The sequence below is a fragment of the Typha latifolia genome, chromosome 12 (genome assembly GCF_019914945.1).
Source record: "Typha latifolia isolate L0001 chromosome 12, TyphaL0001v2, whole genome shotgun sequence".
NCBI classification, from domain to species: Eukaryota; Viridiplantae; Streptophyta; class Magnoliopsida; order Poales; family Typhaceae; genus Typha; species Typha latifolia.
Window position 1 is genome coordinate 8,898,618 of NC_133097.1, and position 13,503 is coordinate 8,912,120.

Below are 13,503 nucleotides of genomic sequence, written 5' to 3' on the forward strand. Positions count from 1 at the left end.
GTCTCGTGGTGTGGTATATATATATATATATATATATATATATATATATATATTGATTCTTTTTGCAGTTAAATCTAAGCCTAGTGTTGAGGGCTACTGGTATATTTTTACGTCGAGAGAAAGGAGGTATGGAAAAGGGCAGAGACCGAGACGAGATGCGGGGGCTGGCCACTGGAAGGCGATGATCGCCGATACTACCATCTTAGATGATAATGGTGCCACAATTGGATTTAAGAAGACTTTGGAGTACCACGAACACATTACTCTTACGGAGGGTGAAGTAAAGAAGAAAATAAATAAAAAAACTAACTGGAAGATGCAGGAGTTCAGGGTTGAGGCATCCCATATTCCCACAAATCCTAACTCTGGGGACATGTTGGTGAGCAAAAATTATTAGATAATTCAAAAAAAATTCAAATACTTTTTAAATTTTGTTTTTAAAATTTAGACTACTTTTTATTTTTTTTTTGTTCTTATTTTGTGCAGTTGGACAGTCATGTGTTGTGTAGGATATACTTCAAGTCCAAGCGAATTCGAGATCCTGATGACGATTCTAAAAACGATGGCAAGAATAACACAAAGAAGAGAACCCAATTAATTTCAAACACAGATGGCAATCAAAATCTTGCAGTGGTGTAATGAGTTTATATTAAGTGCTGTTTCACATTTTATATGTTTAGTTTAATTTTCTTTTAAATTTGTTGCCATATTTACAAATAGGTTATAATATATATTATCTTATGGTGTTTGGGAGAACGAAGTATTTTTATCCTTGTTACGCTACTTAATTATGTTAAATATAAGTTTTATTCAAATAAATAATAGCTTTAAGGGTAAAATTTTAAATTATCCTATGTTGTTATGCCTAAATTTATTTATATTATTTTGCTATATCAAGAGTAAATATAAAATTTTTACTCTTATTTATAATATAATTAAAAAAATTAAATTAAAATTGAAGATTATGATAATTTTTATATTGTTTTTTGGAGTCTCTGCGTTAAATTTGGATGAGAAAGTTTTAATCCTTACAAGAGATTAAATATAAACATCACTTGGTAAACGGCGACGACGCTTCTCTCTCGAGAAACCTCGACAGCCATGGCGGGGAAGCACTTCCCTTTCGGAAACCCTAGGCTCAATTCCTTCCCCTTCTCGTCCCCATTCCTCATCGCTTCCCTCTCCCTCCTCGCCCTCGCTTCCCTCTTCTTCCTCTCCTCCTTCTCTTCCTCTCGCTGTGCCCGCGCCCCGAACCAAACCCCTCTCTCCCAGCCCCGACGAAACCCTCTTAACCCCGACTACTCCTTCCTCGCCTCCCTCGACAAGTTCCTGTCCTCCAGGGCCCCACAGGGGTTGGTGGACTCGGCCGCCGCCGGGGCGCTCGACGATGCGATCTGGGAGAAGGAGACGGAGAGGTTGTACGGGAATCCGGCGGATCCGTGGGCGTCGTCGTCGGTGGTTAGGGTTTACGTGTACGAGATGCCGGCCAAGTTCACCTACGATCTGCTGCGGCTTTTTAGGGATACGTATAGGGAGACCACCAATTTGACGTCAAATGGGAGCCCCGTGCATCGACTGATAGAACAGGTAACTTCCTAGTCCTCAATCAGAATTGAGATCTAATTTCGGAGGTATTAAAAAAAAGAGCAAATTTTGAGTTTTGCTGCAGTAGAAGATAAGTTCTTTATAGGAATTTAGTGACCTTCAAAGTCTAAAACAAAGTTACTTGGTGTTCGTGGGTATTCAGAGCATAAAAATTTTCCTTTTTTTTATGTATGTGCAGCATTCTATTGATTACTGGCTGTGGGCAGACTTGATTGCTCCTGAATCAGAGAGGTTTCTGAAGAATGTTATCAGGGTCAATCGACAAGAGGAGGCAGACATTTTCTATATACCATTTTTCACGACGATCAGCTACTTTTTACTTGAGAGGCAGCAATGCAAGGCGCTTTACAGGGTGTGGGAGCATCTCCCAAGGTTTATTTGAGTTATCATATTAGAAATGTTAAGATGGCAAATTAATTGAAGCTTTGTTGAAGCATAGAAAGAATAGTTTTGTCTCTCTTATTAAGATTAGGCAATTTATCATGGCTCCACACTTCCACTATCTTTGTGATCCTTATTAGGAAATTTCTTTCATACAAAATTAACTAGGCTCTAATCATTCTTACATAATATTTCCTGGGAATCAAGTCACACGGGAAATTATATGGCATTCTTTCTGAACATTTAAAAGTTAGTAAAGGATAACAATTAATGATATAGAAACAAATGGAACATAGACATTTCCTCCTACGTGCTTCTAGTCTTTAGTAAAATAAATAAGAGTTGCAAATCTTTAAGTTTTGACAAGTTTTATAACTACTTGATGTAATACTTGGCATCTCCAATGTCCTTTCCTTGACTACTTGCTTTAGTTATTCTTTGATTAACTTTGGTAAGTTTAACCTAAAGCGTCTAAATGTTATAGAAGTCATTTGTTCTTCATTGAGTACTTGTCATACTTTCAACTTGCTATGTTGTTTATTGAGATATCAGGTTTTCATGTGCGTAATTTTGGATTTCTCTATAGTTCATCTTTTTTTGAAGTAATAAGAACTTTAACCATCGTTATTAGAAAAAGTTGAACATGATACAAATTGGAATTTCTTATTTGAGAGACATGATAAGTCAACCAAGAAAATATGGAAAAAAGATCGGTACTGCCTACTTTTCATAATATTCGTAAATTCAACTACTATAATATTCTTTGTTGGGGGTTTTTAACAGACAGGGAAAATGTCTCACACCAGTGTATTAGAAATCTGGATTTTTTTTATATTGGAGAAATATCTTATTTGGATTATTTTGATAATTTAGGAAGCCTTGAAATGGGTGACGGACCAGCCTGCCTGGCAACGTTCTGGTGGAAGGGATCATGTTCTTCCTGTTCATCACCCTTGGTCTTTCAAGTCTGTTCGCAGATTCATGAAGAAATCAATATGGCTTCTACCTGATATGGATTCCACTGGAAACTGGTTCTGATTTTTGCATTTTGGCTCAACAACCTATTAAGTGAATCAAATCACAATTGAAAAAAAATTAATCTTGGAAATTACAGGTACAAGCCAGGGGAAGTATGGTTGGAAAAAGATCTTATCCTTCCATATGTGCCAAATGTTGACTTCTGTGATGACCGTTGCTTATTAGAAACCCAATCCAAAAGAAGCACATTGCTCTTCTTTCGTGGAAGACTTAAAAGAAATGCTGTAAGTTTGTCTTTTGTATCATTTTTGTCCCTTACAGAACATGTTCGACTTAGTTGCTAAATTTGTTTGTATAAGAGCTTGCAATTTCCAAATTCTGGAGTTTTGAGTTTTCTTGCATCTTTCTGTTTAGGGAGGAAAGATTCGTAGTAAACTTGTGATGGAGCTACATGATGCTGAAGGTGTTGTCATAGAAGAGGGAACTTCTGGAGAAGCAGGGAAAGCAGCAGCTCAGAATGGAATGCGCAAGTAAACATTTTTATAACTTCGGAACTTCTAAGCTAGTAGTGATGGAGGCTTTTCTACTAACTTGTTGAATGATTGGCAGATCTCTCTTCTGCTTGAGCCCAGCTGGAGATACACCATCTTCTGCTCGACTATTTGATGCAGTTGTCAGTGGGTGTATTCCTGTCATAGTCAGTGATGAATTGGAGCTTCCTTTTGAAGGAATACTTGATTACCGAAAGGTAAGTGTGTCTTAGTAGCCTTTCCTTGTCAGGTTGTTTGTTAGACCAGTGAAGATTGACCTGCAGTAGTTAGTAAGTCATCTCTGACAAGCAACCAATCCAAATTTTCAATATATTATTTCAACCCATAAATTGTCATGTTGAGAACTCTTGATTTACAATGAGCACAAATAAAGCGAAACTCAAAATATATATCATCGACACATGAGGAGAGACTAATCCCTTGGCATATGATGCTGATGTTCCCGACGTTATGTGCAGATAGCATTATTCGTTTCATCAAGCGATGCTGTACAACCTGGGTGGCTTGTGAACTACCTCCGGGGCATCGATTCCAAAAGAATCAGAGATATGCAAGCTAACCTTGTCAAGGTTTGTGAACCAGTTAATCTTTTTTGCTCATGTTGCCTTTGATCTTGACAGAAGCGAACCTAAAGGAAATGGAATCATTCATCTATCTAATGTGCTAAATTATCTCTTGTAATTCATTTTACCAGTACTCCAGACACTTCTTATATTCAAGTCCTGCTCAGCCTCTTGGACCCGAGGATTTAACATGGAGAATGGTACTACTTTTCCCGTCCTAATTTTCTGACTTTGTCTGTCAACAGTTTATCGACATTGGTTTCTGACTTGCATCATCAGTGTGTGGGCGATAAGCGATTCCATTCTAATTTTGAACCTTGTATCAGATTTCTGGTAAATTGGTGAACATCAAGTTGCACACACGGCGGTCACAGCGTGTGGTGAAAGAATCAAGGAGCTTATGTACATGCGAATGCAGAGTTGGTAACAACACCAGATTACTTTGATCATACTTTCTGGATCTCAAGTTCTCATATTCGCATTTCTTTAAAGGCGGTCACTCGTCAGTGGTCTTTTCTAGCTTGTATTTCCAAGGCTTGGTAGTTAAAAATTGCATTTCTGTAAGTTTCTTGTAGAAATACTTTTATTTTCCCGTCTTTTCATTCCTTTTGCTCTTAAAATAGAAAATTTTCCGAGTGCTAAAATTGTTGGCAACTTCTGATCGCAGCTACAATCTCTTTCAGATTTCGACTTATTTTTTTCTCTTGTTGGGTTTGTTGGGTATTTTCTTGGCACTAATAATCAATGTTTGTGGAAGAATGTATCCCTCTTTCAATTTTCCAAGGAAATTTTAAAAATTTAAATTCTAAGAGAAGATTATAAATAACATCTTATATTTTGACAATACAAAAAGAATCTTTTATTTGTTATTTAATAGTCTTTTTTTAAGCCTAGGGATATAATTTAATTCAACCACCAGGTCAACCTAATTTAACTATCAAATTAACCTAATCAATCAAGTTAATCTCGTGATAGAAATGAGACAAGAATAACTTTTAAGATATAAAAATATTTTACCTCGATATATTTGAGTAAATAGGATGCTTTATTTTATAAATAATAAAAAAGAGGTTTTTAATTTATAATATAATCAAAATCTAAGGTGTTACTGAGATATTTTCTTTTATCAAAAGCTTCGATCATGCATAAACAATTGTTGGCCTCTCTAAATATAGCATTACTTGAAAACGTCCAACAAATGCTAAGATTCAATGCAGGAATCAGAAAATTTCACAAACGAAACAACAACCATTTGTATCATCTATACAAGAATAGTTAAGCAATAATCAATATATGTTTACACTGCCTCAGAAGAGACCATTGCAACTAACAAATGGCTAACTGAGAGTAGCTCGCGCCGAAAGGTTAGTAAAAGAATTTCACCAAGTTATTTCATTGTGTAGTCACACTCTTTGCAAGATTCCTTGGCTGGTCCACATCATAACCTCGAAGAACTGTGAGATGATATGCTAGTAACTGCAGAAGATGAAGGTCACATATTATTTCATAACCTTAAAATGATGAAACTATATAGATTGGGATCCTTTGTAGAGAGTTTTGTGATGGCTTACTAGCTATCTTTTCTAATCAGAGAGAGAGAGAGAGAGAGAGAGAGAGAGAGAGAGAGAGAGAGAAGAATGCAGAAACTCTTCGCTTGATAACTGCTGATCATAAATTAAAGACAAAAGAATTTTATCTAAACGAAGCTATACAGTGGGTTTCATTTTTCTGCCAGGTATGTTGATTAAAACTTTAAAAAGATGTACTGTGCTTAGAAAGAAAAATCTGGGGATGTCTGTCAAATGATAAATTAGAAGAAAAATTATCATTTTCTTTGATAATGGGCAAGAGAAAAAGATTAAAATACCTGCAGCGGTACGATGTTAATTACTGGTTGCAGACAATCTGCAACTTGAGGAACTTCAATAGCTCGACAAGTTTCACTAGGGCAAACGGCGGATGCATCTCCCTTTGAGCACATCACTATTAAACGTCCTTTACGAGCATGAAGTTGCTGAATAACTGATTGCTGTTTACTGGTCAAAGGAAAATACAAACTAATTCAGGAAAAGCCGCTCGCCACATAAAGAAGTCAGCCCCGATTACTTGAAAAGTAATTCACCTGAAACAAGCATCACGTGTGGCAATGACAATAATTGGAAGAGTCTCATCCACTAGTGCCAATGGTCCATGTTTCATTTCCCCAGCAAGCATACCTTCACTGTGCATGAGTGCAACTTCTTTCACTTTTAAAGCACCCTCCAAAGCAGTGGCATAGTTGTAACCTCTGCCAAATACTAGGAGCGATTCTGCACCTATCAACGATTCAGCAAGATCCTTCATTTCGCCGTCAAGTTTGAGGACATCAGTAACTTTGCCTGCAAAGAATACAAAGAGATCAATCATGTCTGAACCATTGTATTGAGAATTTCTCAAAACCTATCCTATGAGATAAACATCCACAAGTACATACTTGGCAGATCTGAAAGACAAGCAATAATAGCTTCTCTTCTAGCTTGACTGGATATTCTGTCAGATCCAATAGCTAATGCCATCATAGCCATTACTACTATCTGACTTGTATATGCCTGATAAACATGAGGGAATACTGTCATAAATTGTGAGCAGTAAATGTATCAAGCATAAAATGTAAGATAAAAGATAATTACCTTGGTACTAGCGACACCTATCTCACAACCAGCATTTATATGAACTCCACAGTGTGTTTTCCTGGCTAAGGTACTACCTACGGTATTTGTTATGCCAACACACAGTGCCCCATTTTCTAGAGCATATTCCAGTGCAAGTAAAGTATCTGCAGTCTCCCCAGACTGACTAACAAATACCGCAGTATCTTCTCTGTATACAGGACCTTGTCTATCAAGCAAGTCACTTGCAAGTTCCATCGTAACAGGTATACCTTGTTTACCAGAATAAGGTGAAAATAATCAGAATGAATCTATAGCCTAATAATTTTAACTGATCAGATACAAAAAATGTTTATAAAATCAAACTTACCACATAACTCTTCCACAAATGGTCTTGCAGCTAATGCTGCATTATAACTTGTACCACAACCAATGAAAATGATCCTTCTGCTGTGCCGGATTGATTTCAAGTGATCCTTGAGCCCACCCAAAATAACACCATTTTCTTTGAGCCTTCCCCTCATTGATGTAGTCAAAGAATGTGGTTGTTCATGAATCTCCTTTTGCATGAAATGGTCATATTTTCCTTTCTTTATTTGCTCAACCTCCATCTCGAGAAAAGACAATGCTCGCTGCACTGATGCTGGCTTCTCCTTACCAGAGTCAAACTTGAGAATTGATACACTACCGTCCTGGTAAGATCAGAAACAAGGACTAGCGATCAAGTATTTAAGATAAGGAAAACGATTAAAGGATGATAAGTGAAATTCGTATGAATCCTTTTACCCTCATTCTAAATGACATAACAGCAGACCAACAAATGAAGAAGTGATGGCAAAAATTGTGGTGAAGGTTGTATGAGAATATTTTGTAGATTGATGATGGTACACATAAGAAAATCTGGACATATACATGTCAATCTCTTCTTGCTGAGCGATTAAAGTGTTTATGCAAACAAGACAAGATCTGAAAGAGTGATACTGAAACCAATCTAAAGAGACTACCACGGTTTATCTCACAACTACAAATATTCATCCATAAAAAATGACAACTACTGCATGTAGAAGACAAGAAGATATTAAAGTGTTATCCTTCAGAAAAAAGAAACTTGATATTCTGTAAGAAGACTAGGATGGGAAGAAAGTAACAAGCCGATAAGCATTATTTGTTAAACCACATGAACATTCAAAAGAATTTAGTACCTTAATGTGCACCACTTCATTATCTTCAACCGCTAAATAATTTTTTGTATGCTCCACAATAGCACATAAATCACTTGAAAAGAAGAGCTCCTTTGGCTTTCCATTTGTCGTAAGGGCTTTTACATCATGAAATAATGTTCCACTAGTTTCACCACTTAGTTCCTGAAAGAAAAAAAGTAATATGATCTAAGGAAGATTATACCAACCAAATGACAGAAAATTGGAAGGAATTTGATATCAATTCGATCGTCCAGAATTTAATTATTTAAGGCATTCAATTGTACTAAAATGTTCTTAAAAAATGCAAAGTTGGAAGCATGCAAGCAACTTCTTCGGGCTCAAATGGAATATAGAGCTACAAACTGATTCTCGAGATTTCCGTTTAGCCATCTCAACATATACTATATGTACTTACTTTGACACCCAGGAGCAGTGTGCTGCCTCGCTTGCAGGCAATCAACTCATTTGGATAATGTGAGCTTTTAAAGATAAGCGCATATGCTCCTTCCAGCTGCCTCATGACTTCTTTAACAACTTGACTAAAAGTGACCATTCCTGCAAAGAGAAAAATGTAAAAGATGGACTACTTGCGAGTTTGTTATGAAATAAATTTGATCATGTCAACCAAAGTTACAAAAATAGATTAACCCTGGACATGCAACCAGCAATATATGCAGGTGAGTGAAGCCAAAGCCATAAGAAAACGGAAGTAAAACAACCATAATAAATAGTTGCCTAGGTTCAATGAGGTTGGCAAACAACTAACCATCAGAATATAAACAAACACAGAGTCGTAAGTACCTTCTCCATCACGAGCCTTATCAAACACAAACTTTGCAAGCTTAGGAATGACTTCTGTGTCAGTTTCTGAATCAAAAGTAAAACCATGCCGAACTAATGTCTCCTTTAAAACCTGAAGAGGAAAAGAGAGAAACTTATACTTGTGAAGATTAGGCTCTTGCTGATATCTAAACGAGTCAGTATGGCGAGTATTTCATCTGGAACTTCAAATGACTGTAAAACAAGCATGCATCCGAAACTTATGATTGTGAAGGTTAGGCTCTTCCTGATATCTAAACAAGTCAGCATGGCAAGTCATTCATCCGAAACTTCAAATGATTGTAACAAGCATGCATGTCAAACTGCAAATGTAATCTCATGCCCACTATGAGCATACTCTAATTTATTAAAAGAATCTACTTAATGCATCACTTGATGACAATGGAAATAGAAGTTTACTTGTGATCCTTAGAAGAGGGAATTCAAGAGAACGAACAAACCTCATAGTTAGTAATGATGCCATTATGAACAACCAAGAACTCGTTCCATGCTCCAGAAGATTGTGGGTGACTATTTCTGGGAGAAGGCACACCATGAGTAGCCCATCGCGTGTGTGCAATCCCAGCATGAATAAAAAATGGTTCTTCAAGGTTTATATCCATCGCGTCAACCTCTATAAATACCAAAATAACATCACAAACATGAAAAAGTTCCAGAAAAACTACTTAATACATAAAACAAAAATGAATAACCTTCGATATCACCTATCGCATCCATCACTCCCCCTAATTCTACTAATCGACCAACTCTGGATAAGAACAACGATTCACTCCACCAAATTCCCTTTTTCAATCTAATAATCCAATTGCACCATTAAAGCCAAGATCTAGTCGGAATAGCACCGAAATTTTCCTCTCCAATTGGAGGATAAAATGCGAAACACGAAGGACATAACTTCCTCGCGAATCTCATCACGAAACAAATATCTAAAGCCCAAGATCACAAATACAATCCCTCCTTTCAGAAATCCAAAATCCAAACAGAAATGAAGCAAACACGGACCAGAAGTCTAAAACAAACCCCAACTCAGATCCCACTCACCGGAGTAGACGGATCCGACGAGTGATTCGATCTTGCCCTCCTGCCGGAACACAAGCGGTGGCGGCGCGTCGTACGGCGGGGATCCCATCCGATTTCCTTCCACCGTCGTGAGATCGGAGTCGATCGCGATCCCGGAGGAGTCGTATCCCCTGTACTCGAGGCGGCGGAGGCCATTGAAGAGGACCTCGAGGATGTACCGCCTCTCTCTTGTCACATTATAGTTCAAGTACGCAAAGATCCCACACATTTCTCTCTCCCTCAATGTCTGTCTCTCTTCTCTTCACCCTCTCTTATCCCGACCCTTTATAATAGAATTGAGAGAGGGAGGAGTTGGAGGAGGGATTTATTTTGAAGCGTTTGGGAGGACCCCCGATAACGAAATAACCGTCCAATGCACGGCGAGATTCGTGTCGCGCTGCGATCGATGATCCGAGGGAGCACGAATCTTCAAGGCGCGTAGACCGAGCGAGCCGCCGGCGTGGAACGAACGAGTCGGAAAGCGGCTTCCACTGCCTTTCCTCCCTCGGTCCCTCTCCTCTTTAAGCCTCCGAGTCCCACCCAAAGGGAGACGATGATATCGTCCGGGCGTCCTCATACTTCCCACGTATGCGTCTGAAAACCGCCCTTGAGAACAATGACAGCCCGTTGGGTCCCGCATAGATAGATACAGCGGTGTCACCTGGATTACCACTGACAGTTGACACCCCGAGTTATTAACTGGGCCCCGCCACGTGCGCCACACGGTGTGGAAAGAGAGATTAGTTGGCATTAAGTGATTGGTTGAGCCACGTATGCGTTCTGACAGCTACTGTATCTCGGGAGTCCACAGTGTTTGAATTCTTCCGTGCTGTATGGATAACAATGAAATAAAAATTCCAAACATTTAATTAGTTGTATTTTTTATTCTCAACTTTTTTAAGAATAAATTTAATTAGATATAAAAATATGTTCAGTTTAGGAGTTCCTGAACCAGCTCTTAAACTCAAAACAAATAAGACTTTACATAAAATGGTGACGGTTGAAAATCAAAATTAATCTCGACAAGTAAAATTACGAAAGCACATCCTTCATCACAATTTAGCTCTCCAAATTCATATAATAATACTAGGAATGAAAAAAAAGTTATCAAAATTAACATGTCATAAGAATAATTAACACAAACAAGATGCATTAATATTGAATGTGCATAAAAGCAGAGCTACTAGAATCAAAGAATACAGGCAGGCTGGTGCACTTCATGTTCTATCCCTTTCTTGGTACTATACTGATGTATAATTTTTCCTACAAAAGATTACTAGCACCAGAAGAGGAGACACTCTGAATTCACAGGAATGCGAATATTCAGGTCTTACAATTCCTATTCAATAGAATAGAAAGAAAGCTATTCATAAACATTAACATTCAACGGCTAAGCATATCCGTTTCAGAAGGGCGCCGGCGCAGGCGCCAGGTAGGACAACAGATATAACAGCCAATACGGATCACATACATATATTAAGGAAACTGATTAAGATCGAAAATAACCATTTTTTAGCAATATGAATTCCAAAAAGAGCCTCACTTAAAGTGAGCAACCAACTACAACTTTCACAAGTGGAAGCAAAATAATTTGCACTTTAAACTTTAAAGCCTGTTCATCAGTTTAGATGGATAGACCTGACATCAGGAAAAGCAGGAGAAACAATAAGCAAATGAAAACAAATCCATCTGGGAGGTAACAATCTAAACAGTAGCAACATAATAAAAATGTGTTGACAACCATGTACTACCATGCCAGTTAATATTCTAAAATAACTTATGGTCAGTTTTCACCACAAATAACCACTGCACTCACATGCACCAGATCCAGGAAAACTTGTCTGTATCAGTCTGAAAGTAATTAACTGAAAAAACTTCAGCAATATAATCGCTAAAGCAGCCCGCTCTTCCTTAACTATTCTTAAAGCGACTAAAGGAAATTTTGTAGGATCTGTCTTTGATGAACAAAAAAATTTATATATTTCCAATAAAAAAGATTTGAAACTAAGATATACAGATGCACATAAGTAGAGAAACATTCCGCTAAACTTTCGTAGTATAAGGTTACTGCTATGAAATCAACAAAATAGAAAAATCAAAACACAATTAGAGATCTTAATTACAATAACATAGATTATACAAATTGGATCAATCAAAACTGCAACATAGAAGAATACCAAATGGTGGGGTAACTGTAATTTCCCTGGATAACTTACAGCTTTTACTGTAATCAGTAAGAATGTAGAACTAGAAATACATCAGGGCAAGCTCATTACATAGTTCTTAAAATGTTTAGACTACATTTTGCAACTAAAGAACCATTATGACTAAGAAGCATATGTGCAGCTTGTGCAATGCTATTTAGCTTCTGTTTTATGTAAATATTCGACCATATAAAACATTTCAAAATATGATGTAGAAAGACCAATGTAATAGCACCACAAAACAATTGCTCCAAACCTGGCAAATCATCTTAACCCTCTCTGCCACGGTTAACATATCAACAAGTAGGAATAAGGAAATAACAGTATAAACAAAGTTACGATCTAATTTCCAGTTGCTTCAAAGAAGATCATTAATCCAAATAAAAAGATATCACAGAAACCATACAGAGAATTACTTAAGGTTTAGCAGACTGACCTTGCTTCATTATATCATATCGTTCCAAGAACAACTTACCTATTTGTATCACTACAAATTCACAAAATTACTGCGCCATAATATGCTAAAATGACTACAAATCCACGTAAGCCAACTTCAAGGTTTGTTATCCGATGAAATATTACTGATTTAACACACCGGACAACTTTTTTCTGCAGGCGACCCAACTACAAACGCAATCTGACCCAAATCTACGAACATTGCATAATTCCAAGAAAGAAATTCATATGAAGAAAAGAATCAGAACAAATTTACTGCCGATGTGTCAAGAAAATTACACATAAAAGAATCAAGAGTAATACAATGGAGCTCTCTGCAACCCTTCATACAACAAGCACCGAGAGATCAGGAAAGCAAACATCAAGTACCGGCGCTTCAAAGGAAGCCGAAGAGGACGGCGAATCCGAGGACGATGAGCCACACGATGTGAACGAGAAGAAACGCCTGGCCGGAGACGACGCCGGTGCCGCCATTCCCGACCTGGCAGAACCCTTTCTTGGCCACGCGAACGCCGGCGCAGGCTGCGTCGGGGCACCCGCACCAGTACGTGACGCCGTTCGCACCGCAGACCGGATCCGGCCGGAAGCAGTTAATCGGACAGGAGATGGGATAGCCGCCGTCAGATTGGGCGGGGCAGGGGTCGTCGTCTTCCTCTCCGACGCCGCCGACGACCGAGGCTAGGCTTTGGGAGAAGGCCACGGGGAAAAGGACGAGGAGGGAGAGGAGTAGGAGAGACCGGGATACGGCCATGGAGGGCAAGGGGAAAGAGAGGTCGCCGGAGATTGGTGGAGGTAAACCAAACCCTAACCCTAACCCCAAATTGGAAATTTTCTCGAAGGGAAGGGAAGGGAAGGGAAGGGAAGGGAAGATGGATGTAGGTGGAGTGGTTTGCTTTCCAGAAAGTAGTAATCGGATTCGTTGCGTTTGGGTTGGCACTTGGCTGTCTCGGATCGGTTCGGGTCGGGTTGGATCGGGTCGTATGTGGGGTCCGCTCGCATGCGGTCGATTGATTGGC

At 38.4% G+C, this 13,503-nt stretch overlaps 3 protein-coding genes across 3 annotated transcripts; 1 reads left to right on the top strand and 2 right to left on the bottom strand.

Annotated features, from left to right (window-relative positions):
- Positions 1–1,030: 1,030 nt before the first annotated feature.
- LOC140799458 (probable arabinosyltransferase ARAD1) lies at positions 1,031–4,772 on the top strand. Its single transcript, XM_073153807.1, has 9 exons — positions 1,031–1,587; positions 1,784–1,957; positions 2,860–3,017; positions 3,101–3,248; positions 3,379–3,494; positions 3,574–3,712; positions 3,974–4,084; positions 4,210–4,278; positions 4,405–4,772. The coding sequence occupies exons 1-9, from the start codon at positions 1,102–1,104 to the stop codon at positions 4,522–4,524; spliced, it is 1,521 nt and encodes a 506-aa protein (XP_073009908.1). The 5' UTR covers positions 1,031–1,101; the 3' UTR covers positions 4,525–4,772.
- A 513-nt stretch (positions 4,773–5,285) lies between these two features.
- Positions 5,286–10,417, bottom strand: LOC140799194 (glutamine--fructose-6-phosphate aminotransferase [isomerizing] 1-like). Its single transcript, XM_073153375.1, has 11 exons — positions 9,810–10,417; positions 9,209–9,381; positions 8,730–8,841; positions 8,344–8,483; positions 7,929–8,090; positions 7,097–7,418; positions 6,748–6,998; positions 6,552–6,666; positions 6,201–6,456; positions 5,946–6,114; positions 5,286–5,554 (listed from the first exon to the last, which is right to left on the bottom strand). The coding sequence occupies exons 1-11, from the start codon at positions 10,054–10,056 to the stop codon at positions 5,471–5,473; spliced, it is 2,031 nt and encodes a 676-aa protein (XP_073009476.1). The 5' UTR covers positions 10,057–10,417; the 3' UTR covers positions 5,286–5,470.
- Positions 10,418–12,716: 2,299 nt separating this feature from the next.
- LOC140798874 (uncharacterized) lies at positions 12,717–13,392 on the bottom strand. Its single transcript, XM_073152961.1, has one exon. The coding sequence runs from the start codon at positions 13,236–13,238 to the stop codon at positions 12,864–12,866; it is 375 nt and encodes a 124-aa protein (XP_073009062.1). The 5' UTR covers positions 13,239–13,392; the 3' UTR covers positions 12,717–12,863.
- Between the last annotated feature and the right edge of the window lie 111 nt (positions 13,393–13,503).